Here is a 22,810-nt window from a genome sequence, read left to right on the forward strand (position 1 = left end):
AAGTCACAAAAGTATGTTCACTGTCAACAACGGCGAGCCTGAATGAAGATTGGTATCTACAGTGTTTCTTATCTGTGTGGAGTACAGATCCCCTGACGATGTCATTCAGTAAGTAGGCCTGAAAGGTGTCACAATGGAAATAATTGTGACACAGACTTTCATCAAAACCACAATCCTACATTTCACTGCAATTATTATTGTACCCCATGACGTAAGTGTTAAATCTATAAAACTAAAAATAGTGCATTCACACACAATTTATCCTTAGATAAAAGAGTTTTTACATGTAAGTGAAGTGTAAAATATTTGTATGTTTGTATGTCAAAGTTATAAGTAAGCTCCTTTTCCTACTATTCTTCTTCAGTAGTAACCGTGATAGTTTCTGTTACAGATCAACGCAGTGTCCGACATCACAGTTTTTGTAACACTTGATCAGCTGGAGCTGTGTGTTGTGCTGGCGTCAGAGATGATGTCAGTGTTGTGTCTAGAGACACAAAGACTGTCTCACAGCCACTCTCCCCCCTCAGTCACCTCCTCCACTACCAGACTACACCTCACCTTGGCTGAGCATGACAGTGGCATCGACACAGAGAGCTCCTTCTCTCATATCAGACAAGGTACAGATTCCCACAAATTGACCTGCGATCGGAAGAACTTCCTTATCTCCAGAAATAGTAGTCATGACCATATCCTGTGATCGCAGAAACATCACCATCGTCCACTGCATAAGGGTGAAAATCCTGGTTATCACCTGTGATCACAGAGACATCATCCCAGTTACCTCTCATTTTAGCCAAGCTTCTGACTGTTGTGTGAAAAATTCCTTCCCTAAAATATCCCGATTTCAATGTAGTCCGGCTTCAAGATCTAAAATATATTTTCCCTGAAAATTTCAAGAAATTTCAGGATCTGTTCGTCTCTAATTTTAGCTAATACATCCGCTTTTAATTTTAGTGCGTAAACTCAAAACCTATGTATTAAGTAGAGATAAGTCAATACAGTCTTAACCATCCTACTATTCTACCTAAACCGTCCCCAATAAAATCATACAGAATAATATTAAAAAAACCTTTCTATAAATTATAAATATATTTAGATACTTTCAAGCCCAGTTCCCTAAAAACCCATGGCTAACCGATTACAGACAGGGGCGGGAAAAGGGGTACAGTCTAGAGTGATACCATTAGCTCATGAATTCTGCTACTTGATCATCTGCAGAGAGGGTGTAATGATGACTCTACCGTACTTATGTTGTGAAATACCGAGACTTTCACTCGCTCTATTTTTACAGCAGATCCCAACTTGCCGGCCGTGCATGCTGTTTCTCCCTCCGGCTACTCACAAGCAAGTGGCTTAGTTCACTCACCTCTGCCATCCTCTATCTACCCAACCCCGACACCACTGGTGTGGCCCGGCAAACGGTAAGTAGGCAACACTATGGAAACAGTATCATGGACATTCATAAATTGTTTACAGAAATAACTTTGGTTATTTTGAAGTTTTTACTGGAGCTCAAAATAGTTGCGTTTTATGGTTGCATCGTGTACCACAAATAGTAGTGAATGCTCGTAAACTGAAAATTATCCTTATTTGAAGGGAAAATTAGGACAGGACTTTTCTTCTCATGCAACATGGAAACCTGTAGTACCGATTTTGTTAATCATTATGACAATAATGACAAACAAAATTTCACGACACTATGTCATCATGACTGTGATCTGTGATTACAGCACTATTGCTTTCATCTTCTGCAGTGCAGGGACATCATTAGCACTCGATGTAGGGGCAAAATCGTGAACACCTCCTTTGACCACTAAGACAACATCGTCATCTTCTCCCGTAATAGCTATAAAATCATGAAAATCTCCTGAAATTGTAGAAACATCACCATCATCACCTACAATACTGGCAAATTCGTGAAGAACATCATCCGCAATCGCGGAGACATCACCATTGTCACCTGCCTTACTGGTTGAATTTGTGAACACCTGTGATAGTGGAGATAACATCGTCATTAACTACGAAATCGTGGACATTGCCCATCTTCTGACAGTTGAAAAAAATCGCGAACCAAGAAAATCCTCAATTAGATTTATTTACGGCTGAAGATGTAGAATATATTTTTCAGAAGTAAATTTGCAGGTTCCATTCAACCCTACTCATTTGGTTTTGCTTATATTAAGACGTGAAAATACTATTTTTAACCTTGCCAAAGTAGATAAATGTATTGTTTACCTTTTTATTTCCAGATCAATTGTCCCGTGTGAAGTTCTCATCACCGGCAGTTCCATAAAGGTGTCCTTGATGTCTGTAGTTCGTGAGAAACAAAATACCTATGAACCACTTTGCTTCACACTCATATCCCAGCCTCATACCTTTATCTGCAGAAATACAGACAACATCCTAACTGTACAGGTATTAGTTATTTATGTAATAGTTAGACAATGTTTCCCTATCTATATCTACAAGAAGCTTTAGCACAGTAGAGTGCTATAAAGTTGATCTAAGAGTCTTCAGCGAAATACCAGCTTTAATTTGAGTTGTTGATATTAAGATCAGACGTACCTGCAAATTGTTCCAAAAATGGAGTTATTTATCATCTATTGATAGTTAAATGATTTTAACTATATATAGTGGTTAATATTACCTTGTTACTGTCAAAACGATCCTTTGTAGTTTGCTAGGACTACAGCTGTATCATGCTTCGGATGGAGTACATCATCAGAAGAATGTCAAGTAGTCTTCATTGGCCATTACATTCTTACGACCTGATGATGTTTTCCATCTAAAGCATGAAACAGCTGTGCTTGTAGCAAACTACAAAGGATCGTTTTGACAGTAACAAGGTAATGTAAGCCACTAAAGAGTTTCAAACGATCCAGAGGCTATTCCATGACAATTCTTTGTAATTTTGCTGACATAGGATTTCTTCAGAGAGCAGGTTGAAGAGAAACAGCTGTTAAATGTTCTGGAGTGATCTCCAGAGTTGCCATCTTTGCCACTAAATTTATTTGGAACTTTTGAAGGGAAACATTACTGCTTCTACCTCTGTTCACAGTTTGCACCATAATATAAACCACAATATCTTCACATTATCAGCTGCCACCCAAAAAAACACACCTCCAAAATAAAATAATCAGTTCTGATTATGAAAGCAAACAATAGTTCAACAATCAGCTTAAAAAAGCCTTGGCCTTTGCAAACAGAGGCTATACAGAAGCTTTTTTTGTGTTTATGTTGTGGTATCAGGTATCAATCTTTTTGGTGGCTACAGTTGGCAACTCTGAAAATCCCTCCAGTTTTGAACTTCAACTGCCATTCGTCTTTAACCTACCCTGAAGAAGTTCTTTATTTTTAAATCCTTTATTGTGTTTATTAGCCCCTGGACTCTAATTTTCCTCTGAAGTCATTTTAAAACAAAATTTTTACCTAGTCTTCAAAATATGAGACATTGAAATATTTATCACGACTTGTCTAGATGTCGGCGTTTGACGTCGGTGTGAAGTGTGGTGTGGCTGGTCACACTGTGGGCCACTGGGATTTCAGTGGGTGGGGGAGCAAGGTGTTCCTGCAGCCGTTGCTGGAGAGTCGAAGTGGAGAACCGCACCCATTGACTGGCATCCCCCCCTCCGCTGTGACAGTCAAGGTTGTTTGGGACAACGACAAACCACCAAAGGTCTGTGTAATGTGTGTGGAATATTTGAATGTTTGTAATGTGTTAGTAATGTGAGTACCCCTTTATATTCTAAATTCACTAAATTGTCAAATCTTGTTTTTATGAGGGTCTTGTAATAAAATTGTTTTGAAAAATTCTACATCAATCGGCTGCAGTGGAATTTGTTATTCATGGTTTTGTGTTAATTGTGATGAAGAGTTTCAACATGTCCTTTTGAGAGGGTTTGGAAAAACTTTAATTGGGCTATGTTCAACTGTGTTAAATCTTGATTCATAGGCTTAAGCAGCAGGCATCATGAAATTCCTTGAGATGGTGGTCATCATGAAATTCTTGGTCTTCCAGTGTGAGCCGTGTCAAATCGGTATTTACTTTATGTACAAAACCAGGTGTTTTGTCCATTCTATAATGAGGCGTCATCAATGAAAAGCTGAGACAATCTCAGCTTTATGAGACATCTAGTTTTGTATATGGTGTGAATACCGACCTCATGTGGCTCTCACCAGAATACCGAGCATTCAGTGTGTATTTTAAAATTTGTGTGTGAATACAATTTTACTTCTCTTTTACAGATTGACTTTGACATGGGGCGTCCTATAAGAATTGTTTGCACTTTGGAAATCATTGAATATTTGAAGAGATTGCAAACTATGATATATTCGTCTATTTTTGAGCCCTTAAAAAAGTAAGTTTTCCAGAATGAGATTCTTTAGAATAATTCAATAATTGCCTTCCATTGCGTGAAATGAACTGTGTATAGCATGTGTCTTATATTCTTGTTTAGAAGAATTCTGAAAATTGTCTACAAGGTGTTCCCAGGTACTAATTGTTGATCTATTTTAGATGCCCGAATACAAGCGAGGGTGTGGGGATTCAAGTCAGTGAAATTCCGGTTGGTGAGTCTACTGACCATTATCTGCGTAAGTTGTTGAGGAAGTTTAGCAAGGTTGCCGTCAAGACACAACAGATCGTGTTAGTGGTCAAGTCTTCAACTCAAGGTAAGATTTTACATGTTGTATCAAACAATCTCAGTATTCTTAGTCAACTAAACTAAACACTAGAGTTTATTTTGTATAAATTTGTACATAGTATTTTGTTTGGTAAAAGGATAACATACCCTTAAAGCAGTGTTGGGAAGTAGCGCGCTACAAGTAGCGACGCTACAGTAGCGCGCTACTTTTTTTGTAGCGTTAGCTGTAGCTACGCTACTTTTAAGATTTTGTAGCTTTAGCTGTAGCTAGCTACATTTTTAAAGTAGTTGTAGCGGAATTTTAGCTACTTTTCTCGCTACATTAACATTGATTGAGATAGTGATTTTTATCACAACCTTACGTGAAACAACCTTTTTCAAACTGAGATTTTCAAGAAAATTAGGCCTACTTTCTTGGCTTCATACAGCTGGTCACAGTCGTGTCATTACCTATTAAAACGTTGCGTGGACATGGAGGCTATTATCTGAGTGTTATCCACATGTTTGGCTCTCATTTCCTTCATTTGCTACTCTATGATTACTGTCAGATAAAATAAAATTGCTAGCTGCAGACGACGTTTAAACGTTACCGTACCGGTGACAAGAGAAGCTATTGAATGCTTTCAAGTGATTGTCAGGGAAGGGAAATTAGTAATCAATTTAGTTTTTTTATTGTATAAATTTAGTTTAAACTTGGGTTTTAATGGAAACCAACACTAAACCTTAAAATAATGAGAAAGCTGGTCTATCAACCTTTGCTTCATCTGTTGATTGTGGTTCACCATCACAAGCCCTTCCTTGGTTAGATTACAAAGATTTTTCAAAGGTTTACTTAATGAACGAAGAGTAAATTTCCTGATGAGATTTAAGATATGCCTAGGCCTAGAATACATAATAATTGTAACAAAAAATCTCCATATAACATGAAACTTGCATTAAAAAAGTAGCATACAGTAGTTTGCTCCTGCTAACAGCTCTTGTCAAGGACTATTCCTAGGCTATGCTATTGGATTAATACGAATATAAAGTTCAATTAATAGGAATATGTATGTTTAGTCCTTGTAAGAACAAGCCTACTATAGCCAATTTGTTGTACAAAGCCAAGTAGGCTACGCCTAAATGTTATTTTTACTTAACAATTTTCAACATGTTTAAATTAAAAGCCGATTTCAGGATAAGCTGCTGAATACTGTTTTCTGCACCAACGTTTGTTGAAGCACAATTTGACCTATGCATAATTTGACAAAGGACGATTTCTTGACATTGAAAAGTGTTATTCATAGAACAAGTAACATATTACTATGGGTAAAAGTTATAGAAATGTAGTTTTTAACATTAAAAATAAGGAAAGGCAATTAACTCCAATTTCAGTAGGCTAGGCTCTGTAACACAAAAAAGTATTTTTGAATAATCGTTTTACAGTTTTATTGTTTTAATAGTTGATAAAAGAATCTATAAATGAATGTAGATTAAAGAAATGAAATGGGCTTTTAAAATATAGTTTGTTTGTATGTCCTTTGAACTTAGGCTAATGAAATTTACATATAATATGCTTAAAAATAATGCCATATTTAAAAACAAGCACTAAATATGATGGAACACCCAACTAACTTATTTTGGTTCTGTTGTTGTAATGTTAGGTTTACATAGTTGCAATTAATTTTACAGGAAAAGTAGCTAAAATTGTAGCTATAGCTACATTTCATTGTAGCTGTAGTTGTAGCTAGCTACTTTCTCGGAACTGTAGCTGTAGCTGTAGCTAAGCTACTTTTTTGGAAATGTAGCAGTAGTTGTAGCTAGCTACATTTTAAAAGTAGCTTCCCCAACACTGCCTTTAAGCATCAAATGCCAATTTATCGGTTCAAGAGTGATACAGTAGCACCTCGATAACAAGACTTTCTCGTAGATAATTAAATAAGGCTTGTTATCAAGGTTGACTTCATATCAAGGTTTTTAATGACATTTGATTAGAGGTAAAATAAATTGTAGGGGGTTTAAAAAAGAACACTTGTTATCAAGGGTCTTGTTCTCAAGGGTCTTGTTATCGAGGTTCCAATGTATAACTTGACTTTTTATTTTATGTATCTGTGAAAATAGCTTGTGACTGAAAGTTTCCCTTAATGTGTTGCTTTCTTCTAGTAAAGTTTAGTCAGGTAATCCTAGAGTAGTTCATTTTATTTTCAACTTAAGTGTCACTTGTCTGTGGTGGTTGATGAAATCGGCAGATTTGCATTTTATGTTTTAACTTTAACAGTATTGATATTTTTTTTTATAAGTGATCAATCTTGTTACTATCCAACGTCCCAAAATGCCATCCGGTGCAGAATGGATTCTATTTGGAACAGAACCAACAATCTTTCTTGGTTTGAAGGCAAGCACTATGGTTAATCTATGACAACCTGTGACTGGGTAGTCGTAAATTTGTTATCCTTCCAAACTCTTTATGAATTGTTCTTCCTCATAAATCTTTATTGTGTGACCAAACACTTGTTTGATAAGAAATTGGATTTTCCATTTACAATACATGGGGTGGATTTCATAAAAAATGTCAAAATTTCATCCCTGGGGTTCTAATGATTCAGTAACATTATTTCCCTCCAAATAACAAGACATCCCTCCAAAACCTACTTCTAAGTAGTTCACAGCTGTTGTTTGACAGCAGAAATCAACAGCTGTGCTGAGCTGTGTGTGAGTGTCGGAGGTTGTGAAGGACACATGACAAGCATTCTCTCTCTTCAACACGCGGCCAATGGTGTGCTCCATTTAGACACCGTCACCATCTCTACACACAAGGTAACATCACCATATTCACATCTTGTAGTTGTAGATCTAATTTGCGCAAACAGCCTTGAAAGTAACTTAATTTTGAAGAAGTAGTTATCTGAAGACTTTCTCTGTCTCGATCTTGTCGTTCGCAGTCTCACATGGTGACAGCGGTGGTAATGAGCCGCAGAAGACGTAAGAGGATTTACACTTAACCTGCTGATCAATGCGAATTAAAAAGCTGGAAACTTTTTTGCAGGATATGTTCTCAAATATTAAAACATTCTTGTCTGACAACTGTTTTTTCTCCATATGAACTATTTTTTTATGATATTATATTGACGTGAAATCATTGAGAATATTTAAGATTTAAAAATTAAAGTATACACTCATAATTATTTGTTTTCCCTTTAGGTTACATCTCCAAAAGCCGGCCTGCTTCTGAGTCCGTGGCAGTTGATTGTTCACACCAGCCTGTGTTGGGACAGCTGGGTGTCATCAGCTGATCCACCTCAAGTCAGCATATCAGCTGATTCTGACATCCTCTCGCTCCATTTGTCACCTGAACAGCTGACTTGTCTTCAGGCCATTGTGAAAGATTACTACCCTCTGCTTAGCCAGCGTGGTGAGGCTGGTGAAAAACAAACCTTGTCCAGAGCGAGTGAGTATAGTGATTATTGTTTGTAGAAACATTCAAATAAATTTTGTATTGCAACATTAGTATTATTTAGGTATGGTAAAAAAGTATTTTTGTCACACAACAACAAAATGGTTGCCCACATTACATGGTCTAAAATAGCTTGTTTTCTCCCTAGGTTGAAAAATAATCAGCTGCTTGGTTGAGGATACCAGCTGTACATATTTCTAACTTGTCAATGTTGATTTGTAAGTAATCAGGTTATTGAGAAAAGGTGAAGATTTTTTTTATTGTATTTATTTTTTCATTGTTGTCGTCTTAGAAATCGGTTTAAAAATTCAATTCTAGTCACAGCACAAACTGGAACAGGTTGTAATTAACCTCAGTTGAAAGACACGTAAGGTTGCCAGTTTGATCCTGAGAAAAGTCAAAACCTTTTTAATGTCTCAAAACTGGACCCAACTGTCCTTTAGGGGGATAAATGATCCTGGATGAAGAATAAGATAATCTTAGTCAAAACTATAATCTCATTCATTCAACAATCGTCCTTCACATCTGTCTTAAAATACGCACCATGGTATTTTGACGACGTTGCTGTCATAAAGCTCTAACCTAACAACTTGTCTTGATTTTTAAATATTTCAAACGTTTTGCAGACAGTACAGGGGATTCTGCGGGTGAGGAACAATACTACCACGACGACCTGCAGGCCGGAGCTTTCCAGTTTGTGGACGCAGCCAATGAGAGAGGACGAGAGGAGCCTCCCCTGACGTACCAGGTTGTGTTTTGGCAGTCACTGCCTCCTGCGATGGCCTGGCGATATCCTCAGCCTCGCGCTATCACCAAGTTCTGCGTCATGCCGATACCATTCATGGTCAGTGTAGGGATTAATCCGTTGTGTAAATTTGAGTTTCATTGTTGTCAAACCAGAGTAGTTTATCAGGAGATTGCTTGGTAGATGGAGGGTTCAGGTCTGAAACTCACAAGGGTTTCATTCGTCGGTTATGATGTTTCTGGTTATTTTACAAATGAAGGTTATGTTACCTGATGGTCCAACCTTGGATAAAGTTTGAATTATAAGGGAAGAGGTTCACCGAATATTACAGTATTTTTTAGGGATGGACGGGATTGAATTTTTAGTTCGGGACGGGACGGGACGGGATTTTTATTTCCTTCCCGATTTTCGGGACGGGACGGGACGGGATTTTTTTCTGTGCATAAAAAGAAAGTACTGTATTGCAGTTACCAAAAAAGACATACGAAATGAATTTTTACCATTTGTGGCACTGATCTATAAAAGCCAAAAAATGGGTAACAATTTACAGGTACCTATAGAAACTTGTGACTCGCGGGTCACGGGGTGATCGTCTGTATGACTCACGGTCACGGCGCGATCGTCGTCATGACTCGCGGTCACGGCGCGATCGTCGGTATGACTCCGCGGTCACGGGGTTATCGTCGGTATGACTCCACGGTCACGGCGCGATCGTCGTCATGACTCGCGGTCACGGCGCGATCGTCGGTATGACTCGCGGTCACGGGGTTATCGTCTTCATGACTCGCGGTCACGGCGCGATCGTCGGTATGACTCGCGGTCACGGCGCGATCGTCAGCATGACTCGCGGTCACGGCGCGATCGTCGGTACGACTCCGCGGTCACGGGGTTATCGTCGGTATGACTCCACGGTCACGGCGCGATCGTCGTCATGACTCGCGGTCACGGCGCGATCGTCGGTATGACTCGCGGTCACGGCGCGATCGTCGGTATGACTCCGCGGTCACGGGGTTATCGTCTTCATGACTCGCGGTCACGGCGCGATCGTCGGTATGACTCGCGGTCACGGCGCGATCGTCAGCATGACTCGCGGTCACGGCGCGATCGTCGTCATGACTCGCGGTCACGGCGCGATCGTCGTCATGACTCGCGGTCACGGGGTTATCGTCGGTATGACTCCACGGTCACGGCGCGATCGTCGTCATGACTCGCGGTCACGGCGCAATCGTCGGTATGACTCGCGGTCACGGCGCGATCGTCGGTATGACTTGCGGTCACGGCGCGATCGTCGGTATGACTCCGCGGTCACGGGGTTATCGTCGGTATGACTCGTAGTCACGGCATGGTCGTCGGTATGACTCGCGATCACGGCTCGATCATCAGCATGACTCCGCCATCACGGCATGATCGTCAGTATGACTCCGCGGTCACGGCGCGATCGTCGGTAGGACTCCGCGGTCACGGCGCGATCGTCGGTAGGACTCCGCGGTCACGGCGCGATCGTCGGTAAAACTTCGCGGCCACGGCACGATCGTCGTAATGACTCCGCGGTCACGGCGTAATCGTCGAAATGACTTCGTCTCCTGCGTTCGCGGACCTATCGCTCGCAATAACGGCGTTATCGGCACTCGCGAAGCGGAAAAATCGCCGACGATCGGACCAAATCCCGTCCCGAAAAATTCCCGTGTCAAATGTAATCCCGTCCCGATAATCGGGAATATTTTTTTCCCGAAAATTTCCCGAAATTTCGGGACCCGTCCATCCCTAGTATTTTTTAACCAGAATCTTTTTTTAACAGCTATAAAAGACTTTTTAAAAAAAACCATATACAATAGACTCTTTATGGGAGAGTTTTGATTTATCAAAATAAAAATAAACCACTTGAGTTACAAAAAGTTTATTTTTGTTACCATATACTACACTGTGTAAGGTAAAAAACTTTACAATCAAACAGCTATTTCAGTTACTTTACAAACAAACAACAGGATTATTTTTAATTTGTTACATAAAAATTCTTATTTTTATTTGCATTTTGCTATTGATTATTGTTTATCAATGACATTAAGATAAACTACTGTGCTAATAGAATGTATAGTGTTCTAGTGTCCTGTTATGACAGGAAGGAATTCCTCCCTTTGAGTTATAGAGTGGTTTTCTAACGAAACTTTGAATTACTGTGTGTTCCAAATCGGCCTGCTGGTTGTGCTTGGTCTGCTTGGACTTTGAAATAACAATCCTATCAAATGCCTCCATTAAAACTTCAAAATATTAAGCGATTTTCTAGATACTGAGCTTTTATTTTGAATTATTGAATATTTTGATTTATCGATAGTTTGAATTAACAAGAATAGAATGTACTGTGTTGCAAAAGATAAAACTACTTTTAAAATATCCTTCTTTCAAATCCTAGGATGCTGGGTTCTAGCACAGAACCGTTGTACACCCTCCTTCCTATGGACTTAATGGGTTGCTGCAAAATCACAATAGTTATTGGCATGATGTAAATAGAACTTCAGAGACTGAATCCACGACTAGCACAAGACCTCTTCCCCCAATAAAGCTACTAATTTGTCCATAAATTGAGGAACATTCAAATCTCTTAGCATAACTTTGCTCTTTTCAGGAGTCCGATGACAGCGCAGGCAAAGTTGTAGATCCCTCTTGTACCTTGCAGTACTACAGTGACACGCAGGCTAGCTATCAGGACTATGCGACCTTCAGCCTGTCGCAGACCTCCGCGCAGACCGTGGAGCTGGCGCAGTTCCCGCCGAGAGTGGTGGCGACCACGTGGAGAGTTGTGATCAACCGAGGTGGCGCCGTCGTGCCAGTCCAGGCTCTAGCAGCCTCCGTCAGGGTAGACTCTTACTTCTCCCCGGCGCTCATACCAGCTGTGCAGGTCTCGATTGGGTTAACAGCTGTTCAGGTGAAAACCGTATATTTTATTATTTCATGTTCCTATTGTTGTATGTAATGTTTGTATCATTCTTAATCTGGGCAAAGAAAAATTAAGTGTGTAAGACTAACCCAGGGATTTTAAAATCCAAGAAGCTGATTTTTCCCTAAGCAAAGGAATGGAAACGCATTCCGAGCCTACCAAAAAGAGGATATCAGTTAATTGGTGGCTGTTGATTGGCCATGGATCAATGCACTTAAAAACCATAAGGCTTAGTCAAACGGTCCAATGCAGATTTCATGCGTTAACACAGTCGCTGTGGCTAGGTCCCTGGTGACACAAGGCGTGTTACCGACAAAGGCATGCATTGTTTGCCGAGTCAGCGTGGCTCAGGCTCTCGCCGAGAACGGTTGGTACGCGTTAGTATTGTGTCTCTAATACCAGTCTATAATTATGGGCTGGGTTGGTAGTAAATTTCCTTGTAAAATCCCCGTCTTGCAAGCTTAGAAATCAACTTGTCATCTCATCTTCTCCCTCCAATTGGTAATACAATGGGTCGGCTACGTTCCAAGCAGTGCTGCTATCTGTGGGTGTTTTAACGTAAACTCTCGTTGCAGCACATCACCGCATGTTATTTGCTATTCGTTGTACTGCACAGACCGAAATATTTGAAAGCTAATCGCCCGGCAATCGGGTTTCTCCATTGATGGACCGCAGCAAATGTGTTAAATTGTTAAATTTCAGAAACAAAATTTTAGGTAGTGTATTTATTTAGTTTTTATATTTTCTTGTATAATACAACCATTAAGAAAAGCAAAATTTGGTGTAAATGCAATAAGTTGAAGTCCTATTTTGATCTAACGTAGTAGCTGTAGTCATGCATATCTTCTTCCATGATCAAAGTTCTTTCAATACTCTTCAGCTGTCGCTGTGGACCCAGACAGACCGGTGCCTACCTCTGCCAGAACCTTTAAACAGATACTACCTGGACAGAAGGTTCCCGGAGGAACATGACTTCTTCACAGCTGTGCTAGAACAGGCAAACATTGCCTACTCTGTCTGGCCTAAAGGTAAATAACTAGTGCAATGTAAAGTAAAATACTTTTGAAAACTGCCATGCAGATAAAAATTTATCTGAGGAAATGTTTAAAGGATTTAAAGGAGTCCTAGAGTTTTTTTATAGACTAGAATAAACAATGATAAACAATGAAATTGTGTTTGTTAAGTCTAGAACACTCTTTCTTAGCTCTCATAAAAATCTCGTGTCTTTAAACAAAACAAGTTCATAGTTTACCTCTATATTCCAAACTTGCGTTATCAATTTCTCATGTGTTTTTTTAACTACTCTTCCCTGGTTAAGAAACAGCTGGTAGCCAGTAACAACAATAAATTTCAGTCATTTTACACTCTTTTTTCACCCATATTTGGGTTTAAAGACACCTCTTTTCACCTTTGATTTTAATACAACATTCTCTATCCGCAGTAAGCCGCCAGCTGTGTGTGAAGGGCCGAGTGAGAGTGAATGTCCTCAACTACCACACGCTCAGTAGCCAGTGCTGTATGTCGCCTTGTCCTGTGGTAGCCTCGTGTTACACCACAGCTGACTGTCGTCAGTATAGCTTCGTCACAGGACACTGTAACGTGAGGCTAGGCCCAGCGTTGAGTCATAGCCTCGCAGCGTCCCTGGCGACGTGGCACGAGCCTCGCACACAGGTGCTGTACACGCCTTATGTGGTGTGCAACAACACCTGCTTCCCTCTGAGGTAATGTGTGAATATAAGGGTATAAAAGTTCAGTCGTGTAATATTATTGAGGAAGTTTTGTCTGTGTTATTTGTTTGATCCGAGTAAACACTAACACTACTTAACCGACTGGAGTCCCAGCCAATGCATGCTGCAGTCATGGAAGTTACTGAATTTAATCAACTGGCATTTTAAATCTTCATAGATATTTAAACCAGGACAACAGTAGCCTAAACCAATATAATGAGTCTTTTCTATTTTTAACTACAGTTTATTGGTTCTGTAATGCTAATTGAGGCTGAACAGCTGATTGATTCATCTCAATTATCTAAGCAAATAATTTTCTGGCCTCCTGATCCTCCTGATCAGTCAAATGGTGGTGTAATTTGAAAGTTTATACTGTTATCATTAGTACTGATGGTGAAGGTTGTTTTATAGTTTTTATTTAAGTAATAACTGAAAGTAATTTTTGTCTCATAGATTCAGACAAGCAGGATCCGATGAGTACATTTTGCTACAAGTGTTTAGTTGCCATCTCTACTCGTGGAGAACAACGAAACATCCGATGAAGATGGAATTTGGTCTCATGTGGTTCGGCCCCTTTGAGTAAGTGTAGTTTTACAACTTTTGTATTTAAAGAAATGTATTTAATTTTTGTAGCCAACTTAAAAACGTGAGATTACATGTGACATTGTAGTCCAGTTTGTTTCATTCTGTGGTATATTTAGTGAAAGAATACCTGTGACTACGGTGTGTTCCAGGGCAATACCTTTTGGGCCATAACTGTTTATTTTTTTTTTTTGTACGAGGATCACCCACAAAGTAACCCCCAGTTCAAAATAAGAACTAAACTAGTTAAGATACAAGAATTGTAATAATGGCTTTGGAAACTACAGCTCTTTTCTACTTTTCCACAAAACAGATTTTGAAATTCTCTCCTTAAAAAGTTCTGCCGCCTGAGAACCTAGCCAACCCAAAAAACTGTAGCCATCAATTTTCTTGTTAAAAATAATTGGCGAGCTGATCTTTCGGTCTCAGATTTATGTGTGACAGGGTTCAATACCACGTCTTATCTACTACAATTCGGTATGGACTACTTTCCCATGACAGTTTAATATGACCCATTACAAACGCCACTGGTGTTGAAACTAATGAAAATCTATTTTCTTAATTTAAATTTCCAGAAACAATGCTTGGAGCAAGAGCCTATATCTTAGGCCAGGCAGTAGCAGTGTTGTAAAACTTTCAACTTCTAAGCAAGAGGCTGCTTTCATCGTGACAGTGAAACAGCTGACTCCTACTGTATGTCAGGTATGGAAAATATCAAAACATTTAACTAGTTAATCAAGCTCAATGCAGCTACTTTTATAATCAAACTATAGATTGAATGGTCTTTACTGCACAAGTGAGGAAAACGGTTTTATTGCACTAATGAGAAAAATTGTCTTTTCTGCACTAGTGAGGAAAATGGGCTTTTCTTCACTGTCTTCTTCATGCTATTCAAGGGCATATTGCAGACATTTTCCATCAGGATTAGTAAAAAGGTTTTTACAATGTTCGAGATCTAAAATCTAATCCTTCTGATGAAAAAGTGCCTAACATAAAAGGATTAGTCAAAAAGCACATCCAAAGCTGGATCTTAAAAGAAACCCCACATAAAAAACTGTATAGCATGCGGAAAAACTTAATTGTACGTAATTAAATATGAACAAAATGGAGGGTAAGGGAACACAATGGACATTGGCTCAAGATGGTGGCTTAAGCGAGCATAAGATCACACCTCCTTCCGGCAAATGGCTGCAACATAGATGGCAACATCAACAAACTCTTTGTTTGCCCTGCAGTAGGCCGCCTGGTGATGGCGAGCTCTCTACTGGTGGGGCCTGGAGCCACGTCCCCGTCAGTGGTGCTCGACCCCCGTCTTATACTGAAGTGTCTGCCCTCAGGTAGTAATCGATGGACAACTGTCCCTGTACAACCAGCTGTCCCTGCCAGTAGATGTGTTTATGGTACCTGATGGTGATGGACAGCCGTGCTCTCTGTGGCTGGCGCCTGGAGCAATGTCCCCTTCAGTGGTGCTTGATCCACGTCTTATACTAGTGTCTGCCCTAGGTGGTAATCGATGGACAACTATCCTTGTACAACCAGCTGTCCCTGCCAGTAGATGTGTTTATGGTACCTGATGGTGATGGACAGCCAAGCTCTCTACTGGTGGCGCCTGGAGCAATGTCCCCGTCAGTGGTGCTCGACCCCCGTCTTATACTGAAGTGTCTGCCCTCAGGTAGTAATCGATGGACAACTATCCTTGTACAACCAGCTGTCCCTGCCAGTAGATGTGTTTATGGTACCTGATGGTGATGGACAGCCGTGCTCTCTGTGGCTGGCGCCTGGAGCAATGTCCCCTTCAGTGGTGCTTGATCCACGTCTTATACTAGTGTCTGCCCTAGGTGGTAATCGATGGACAACTGTCCCTGTACAACCAGCTGTCCCTGCCAGTAGATGTGTTTATGGTACCTGATGGTGATGGACAGCCGTGCTCTCTGTGGCTGGCGCCTGGAGCAATGTCCCCTTCAGTGGTGCTTGATCCACGTCTTATACTGAAGTGTCTGCCCTCAGGTAGTAATCGATGGACAACTATCCTTGTACAACCAGCTGTCCCTGCCAGTAGATGTGTTTATGGTACCTGATGGTGATGGACAGCCGTGCTCTCTGTGGCTGGCGCCTGGAGCAATGTCCCCTTCAGTGGTGCTTGATCCACGTCTTATACTAGTGTCTGCCCTAGGTGGTAATCGATGGACAACTGTCCCTGTACAACCAGCTGTCCCTGCCAGTAGATGTGTTTATGGTACCTGATGGTGATGGACAGCCGTGCTCTCTGTGGCTGGCGCCTGGAGCAATGTCCCCTTCAGTGGTGCTTGATCCACGTCTTATACTAGTGTCTGCCCTCAGGTAGTAATCGATGGACAACTATCCTTGTACAACCAGCTGTCCCTGCCAGTAGATGTGTTTATGGTACCTGATGGTGATGGACAGCCGTGCTCTCTGTGGCTGGCGCCTGGAGCAATGTCCCCTTCAGTGGTGCTTGATCCACGTCTTATACTAGTGTCTGCCCTAGGTGGTAATCGATGGACAACTATCCTTGTACAACCAGCTGTCCCTGCCAGTAGATGTGTTTATGGTACCTGATGGTGATGGACAGCCAAGCTCTCTACTGGTGGCGCCTGGAGCAATGTCCCCGTCAGTAGTGCTCGACCCCCGTCTTATACTGAAGTGTCTGCCCTCAGGTGGTAATCGATGGACAACTGTCCCTGTACAACCAGCTGTCCCTGCCAGTAGATGTGTTTATGGTACCTGATGGTGATGGACAGCCGAGCTCTCTACTAGTGGCGCCTGGAGCCACGTCCCCGTCAGTGGTGCTCGACCCCCGCCTCAACCTCAGTCTCAAGGTGAGGTTCAGCAAAGGCCCCGCCCCGTGGTCTGGAGATATCCCTCTCCGCCCTCAGGCCAAGCTGAGCAAGCAGTGGGAAGTCAAGCGTAAGTTAACCAATGTGGGTAATGAATGTTTGCTTCCCATTAATTCTAACCCTGCTGAATCAAACCTTGCTTATCTGAACCCTGCCAATCCGAACCCTATCCATATGAACCCTGCTAATCTGTCATACTTGCTGGAAAAAACATATTGAAGATTACTGTGTTAAATGTAATTTAAGCTATTTTGTTCAGAAATACCAACCAGGGTGTCTAGGCAACTGAGAACACGGGTAAACTGTGAATTGTAGGTGAATCTTGATGACCAGGAATAAATAGTTGGTGAATTGTGTGTAGTTGCCTATTGCCAAGCATCTTCATTAGTGGGGTTCTTTTGGTTCTCTTTCAAGATTGTTGTGTAGAAAGAATGCAACTGCAGGATAGTTTTATGTACATTGGAAGTGTAGATGCAATTTGACTACACATATCTAGTTTATAGGCTGTATTTAGCAGTTTGTCAGATACTTGAAGTTTGTCGGGCCCTGAAGCACACAAGGTGGGAAAAACAGTAAAACACCCACGATGAAGCCAACAAACCTAGGGATGGAGTGGTAAATTACATTGGGGAGTGAGTTGGTCTAGTTGTAGAAAGTCAGGGCCTAAGGTCCTGTGTTCAAATCTCACGAATCACCAATCAGTCATATGAGGTTAGGTTTGGAGAGGAAGGGCTTATTGCCTGAGAATAGGTGGCCTGATTGTAGGCCCTACAATCAGTCATATGATAATGCAGAAATCCTTTAGGACTAGCCTGAAGGAATAAACGTTCCAGGCCAGAGCCTACAACGTAGATTGTGTGGGTTGGACATCAAATTTCAAACAAACAACAACAGCTGTTCAAAAAATTTGTAAGCATTGATCAATATTATTCTGTTTTCAGTGCCAATGGAAGAGAAAGGGCAGTTTCGGAGTGTTTGGTGTAATGTGATTTTCAACACGATTGAAGATATTCATCAAATATTGGTAAGTTGACCTTTTTGCATAGTTAATTTTTTACTGTAAACAATTGTGCTATTACGTGTTTCAACAAAAATATTGTTCTTGTATGCAATTTTACTCAATTTTCGACTCACCTGAACGATTTGGTGATGTGACAGAGTCGGATGTACAACTCTGGTTCTGTGATTGTTCAGGTGGTGTTCAGTCCCCTGTACACCATCAAGTCGCTGCTGCCCTGCCAGGCCAACGTGGTGGTAGACACACCGGCTCTCTCTGCCAGTCAAGTAGTCCCCATAACTGGTAAAGGGACAATACAACAACTGGACACTCCGGGCTTGAGCAGCGAGAAACACAACATCACATTCCAGCTTGAGTATGTACTGCTTGTTGTGTGTTTCTTTGCCTTTGGCATTTATTATGTTTTTTTGTAAGGAACGTCCAAAATCCTGTTAATGGACCCAGCTGTCGTTGAGTATTGGCTCTCGTAAATTATACACTTAATGAGTATTCTAAATTATAACATTGTTGCTATATAGTAAAAATGCAATAAACATGTAATAATTTTTTTATTGAAAATACAAGCAATAAAATAAGACTTGATTAAAAAAAAAAGATTAAGCATCATAATGAGGTTCAGGTTTTTTTTTTTAAAGGTAGAGTTCAGCTAGCTTACCGAAGAATATTATAACCCAGGGGATAATAAATAGATACATAAAAAATATCATAAAAAACTAAACATTGGTATTTTAACCAAGTATATGACTTCTCCTGAGAGTAGATTCAAGAGAAAAGATCAATTTCAATAGCATTTCTACTTTACAGTATACACAGTTCTCGTAACCTATTCTCTGAAAAAGACATATATTAGGACGAAGTATCAGTGTGGCTCCGAAAAACTCCGAAAAAATTCCAATCAGTCATCTGATTGTACTTAAAAATATCAATTGTCTTCTGTTTTAGTTGCAAAGTACCTGCGTCAAGTCCTCCAGTGTCGTTGCACTACAACATGCTGGACGGCAGCCCCGCCCCACCTTCACCAGAGACAGAGATAGCATCATTGCTGCCCCGTCTACAGTGTCCAGCCCCCGCCTCTGCCTGGCCTTACCTAGGGGAGGAGTGGGCGGGGGTGGAGTGGATATCTACTACACAACCAGACACTGTCACAAACGTCAGGGTTGGTGAAATTTAAAAACTGTACATGGAGTTAAAAATATGTTTTTTATTCTCTCCTCCACATTCTAGTGCTGTGTGTCTTGGAAACGTTCTTACACATTACTTCAGAATAGACTCAGAGGGTCGCAGTGTTACCACTCAGAATAAATTAATTGGTGATAGGCTTCATTGGAACCTGGGACCTCAAGGACCCAAGGTCTACTACTACTAGACCAGCTCCCCAAATTTTGGTATCATATAGTAGCTTTTTTAGTAAAACACGACGTTAGTTGAAGATTGATTACTGAAGTTTTGTTACTTTGAAAAGGCACAGTAAGCCGATACTGATGTTGACGCCAAAATCTACTATCGACTCTAATGACACCGTTTGCAAAAGTTACGGAATGAGGTTTCACAATTTTATTTTTAGTGGAAATTGTATCAATGTCCATCAAATAATTTCTTTTAGAGTGCTTTTAAAGGAATCAATGGGAAATTATTGTAAATCCTTTTCCGCAGGTGAAGTTCTCGGAGGACGTGGTAGCCAGTAACACTCTGCTGGTGGAGGTGCAGCCCTGGGCTCTGCTAATCAACACCCTGGGTAGTCATGTGTATCTGCAGGGTAGAGAGAGAACACTGTGCTCCCTGGCACACAGGGCTGTGCTGTCACCACCACCACTGGAGGTCAGCAGTATTGACAAGTACTTTAGGTCTAATGGCTGATGGTTTAGATTAGATACAGATAAAAAGCACCATCAATACAGTGTGCTTCTGTAAATAGAGGTTGCTTTTGTTGATAGTGTTCTGCTATTGGCGTAGGCTGCTGTTTATGGTAGAGTATCATCTGTTAAAAGTGAGTTACTGAGTGTTGACAGAATGTGATGCGCATGGCAGAGTGTCTGCAATCAATTGAGATTCCTGCTGTTGACAAAGTTTGCATAGTTTACTAGGAGCGTTGTTCATAGTTGAGTCAAGAGAATAGTATTTTGACAGTAGCTTATTTTTTGAGAGGGTGGTTCAACTTGAAGGAAAATCAGTGGTGTCTAAAAAGTGCTATAACTTTTCCATATAGATGACTGAGTCTCCAGACGATTAAGTCTCTAATGCAGGAAAGACCACTCTGGTAGTATCATTTTGTAAGTCAACGTTACAAGCCGTAACTTATTCCTAAGACAATATTAGGTATTCAGACAGACAATATTCAAATTGCTTAAGATTTTTATCATTAATGTTTATATGTTTCAGAGTACATTTCAAATCGGTGTGGAACTTGAAAACTCCGTGCAGCTGTCAGACTCTATACAACTGAAGCGTGGCCCGGGGTTTGAAATGCCTCATATTCCCGGACTCTTGCCTCTCTGTGGCTTCATCAACATTACTGTCACTGGCCAAAGCTGCGTGAGTTCCCTTTCTGCAAGTGACTACGTTTCACCTTGTTGTTGTAATTGCCAAATTAATTGATGTTCTCAAATCTATTCTTGGAAAATTATGATGAACGTCATGAGTAATTATACCTCCATGCTTAGTTTGGAAGTATAACTCATAAATCGCTAAAATCTGTTTGTGTTGTGTGCTCAACTGAGAAGACAACTCTACTATGAAATTACTTGCGTATTATTACTTTGGTAATAGTTTTTTTTTTACCTGCCTTTACATTTTAGGAGGCCAGGCTCTAGCCTGGGACTCTTTTACACATTATTTCAGGCTAGACCAAGAGGGTTGTGGGCATTACCACATAGCTGAAAGTTATTGGTGATTGGCAAGATTTGAACCCGGGATTTCAGGGACGAAGGCCCGTGCTCTACCACTAGGCCAGCTCGCGCCACACATAGGTAGATCATGAAATTCTGTGACATCATCAATATTGAAAACAAAGTACAGAACATCACTTAGGACAAACAAAATTACAGTCAGACTAACCTGACATGTACAGCAAATGACATGGGGAACCGGTTTTAGTGATTAGAATGTGAGACATTGTTGGCTTTGGTTCAAATCCTACCAATCACATAAGGCATTAAGCTTTGATGTAATGCAACAGTTAAGAGCCCATCTTTATGGTACATCTACGTAATATTGATTCAAATTTTAAATTATTTCTCCTTGCAGGTTTGCTATATGAACGTCACTTCCTCCGAAGTGAGCAATCTACGTTTGATCCACGTGAGGTCCTCGTATGTGATAGCTAGTCTCAGCAATCGAGATTTACTTGTGTCAGCCATCGCTGTGAAACCATCCAGCAGTCAGTACAGCATGACAGAGGAAATGTTGAAACAGCCTGTGTCTCTACGAGCACACACAAAGTCTTCCAAACCTATGTGAGGAATTTCAACTAAACAATTGACACAAATTTGTTTCTACGTCAGTGGTATTTTAAAGTTCAGGAATTACAAATGCTTTAAAGAGGAAGCTGTCCTAATCCATACAATGTTTTCGGTTATACAAGGAATTGAACCCCTCCTCCTGCTTCTAGGTTTGAGATGCTAATCTTTAGGCTAGCAACACATATTGTTCGGTATCCCCCATAGCAGAAAATATAAGATCTGATCTAACCAATGTTATTAAAATGTGCATTGATCTTAAGTAAATTCCCTTTTACAGGTTTTAGGGCAGGTTTGATTAAACTTAACAAATTGATAAAGATGTGAAATTGGAAATATTTTAAATCAGCATGTTTGTTGCCATAAGAGTAAGCATCCTAGCATCCTAAAATCTAAGCATCCTTGAATCTATTCGGTCAATCTTTCATATTGTCATTAAATTATAAATGCTTCACAAAGTAAATAAAAGCTTAAAATTATTAAGAACATGTACTGTTTTCAGGAAAGGCCCCATTAATCATGATCACATCATTGGTAAAACCATCAAGCTTTTTCGAAATGCTATGAATTGTCAATTGATAAGACTTACCTTACCTTACCTCCTTGGCCATTGAAACCTCAGAAGGTTTTTGGCCTCGCCAACGATGCTTCTCCACTCTTCTCTATCCACCGCTGCCTCAGGAGTAGTGCCCAATACAATTGATAAGACTTATGTAAGATAATATAAAATACTAATAAATGCTGCAATTTCATGATGGAATGGCCTCTAGATCGTCTGAATAAACTAATATAGGTTTAAATTACCTGTTTTCTGTCAAAACGATCAGTTTAGTAGTATGATGACTACAGCTGTTTCGTGCTTAAAAAATAGCACATCTTCAGGTCCAGAATGTCTTGCTAATCCCTCATGTAGAGTTCGTCAAAATGCTGCAAGTAAAGAATGTGTTTATTATTCAACAAGAGTCATCATCACAACAACAACAAACTAAATTATAAAACATATGTTAAATGCAAAGGCATATGAATGACACTACATCTCCCCTTCCTCATTATATTTACTCATATCTTATTGGTGGTCTGATAGTTCTGCTCGATCTTCTTATTCCATCATTGTGGTTTGGCTGCACCCTCCTTCCACGGTAGACATCGTCAGAATCGTCATTCTCTTTTCTTGGTAGGGGAATGAGATGCCATCTGTTTCGTCTTACATCATTCCCATTACTCAATGATACTATGTAGGATCGAGGTAGATTGGTTGTTGTTCTTATGGTTCCTTTCGCACTAATATCTTTAACCCAGACTCTCTCTCCTACTGCTAAAGGTGGAAGTTCTTTGACGCCTCTTCTGTTGTCAAAGTTTTTCTTGACTCTGTCTCTTATTCTCTTGTCACAGTTTCGAAAGGATTCTATTTGATCTTTTC

General features: G+C 40.4%; 1 protein-coding gene across 1 annotated transcript in view; it reads left to right on the plus strand.

The window, feature by feature from the left end:
- LOC128997593 (uncharacterized) overlaps positions 1–22,810 on the plus strand; it is an 86,167-nt gene that overhangs the window by 43,046 nt on the left and 20,311 nt on the right. The window contains exons 40-63 of the mRNA XM_054423232.1: positions 392–617; positions 1,295–1,421; positions 2,250–2,415; positions 3,479–3,676; positions 4,246–4,358; positions 4,517–4,671; positions 7,306–7,436; positions 7,821–8,067; positions 8,700–8,917; positions 11,442–11,741; positions 12,634–12,781; positions 13,195–13,474; positions 13,934–14,059; positions 14,638–14,764; positions 15,400–15,528; positions 15,901–16,029; positions 16,236–16,364; positions 16,738–16,987; positions 17,859–17,941; positions 18,112–18,290; positions 18,878–19,091; positions 19,589–19,753; positions 20,315–20,467; positions 21,179–21,387. Coding sequence (XP_054279207.1) covers positions 392–617; positions 1,295–1,421; positions 2,250–2,415; positions 3,479–3,676; positions 4,246–4,358; positions 4,517–4,671; positions 7,306–7,436; positions 7,821–8,067; positions 8,700–8,917; positions 11,442–11,741; positions 12,634–12,781; positions 13,195–13,474; positions 13,934–14,059; positions 14,638–14,764; positions 15,400–15,528; positions 15,901–16,029; positions 16,236–16,364; positions 16,738–16,987; positions 17,859–17,941; positions 18,112–18,290; positions 18,878–19,091; positions 19,589–19,753; positions 20,315–20,467; positions 21,179–21,387 — 4,202 coding nt within the window. The remainder of the gene's footprint in view (positions 1–391; positions 618–1,294; positions 1,422–2,249; positions 2,416–3,478; positions 3,677–4,245; positions 4,359–4,516; positions 4,672–7,305; positions 7,437–7,820; positions 8,068–8,699; positions 8,918–11,441; positions 11,742–12,633; positions 12,782–13,194; positions 13,475–13,933; positions 14,060–14,637; positions 14,765–15,399; positions 15,529–15,900; positions 16,030–16,235; positions 16,365–16,737; positions 16,988–17,858; positions 17,942–18,111; positions 18,291–18,877; positions 19,092–19,588; positions 19,754–20,314; positions 20,468–21,178; positions 21,388–22,810) is intronic.

Source organism: Macrosteles quadrilineatus, unplaced genomic scaffold (assembly GCF_028750875.1).
Source record: "Macrosteles quadrilineatus isolate MER2022 unplaced genomic scaffold, UCM_ALF_1.0 Scaffold_6__1_contigs__length_79288215, whole genome shotgun sequence".
In the NCBI taxonomy this organism is placed as follows: domain Eukaryota; kingdom Metazoa; phylum Arthropoda; class Insecta; order Hemiptera; family Cicadellidae; genus Macrosteles; species Macrosteles quadrilineatus.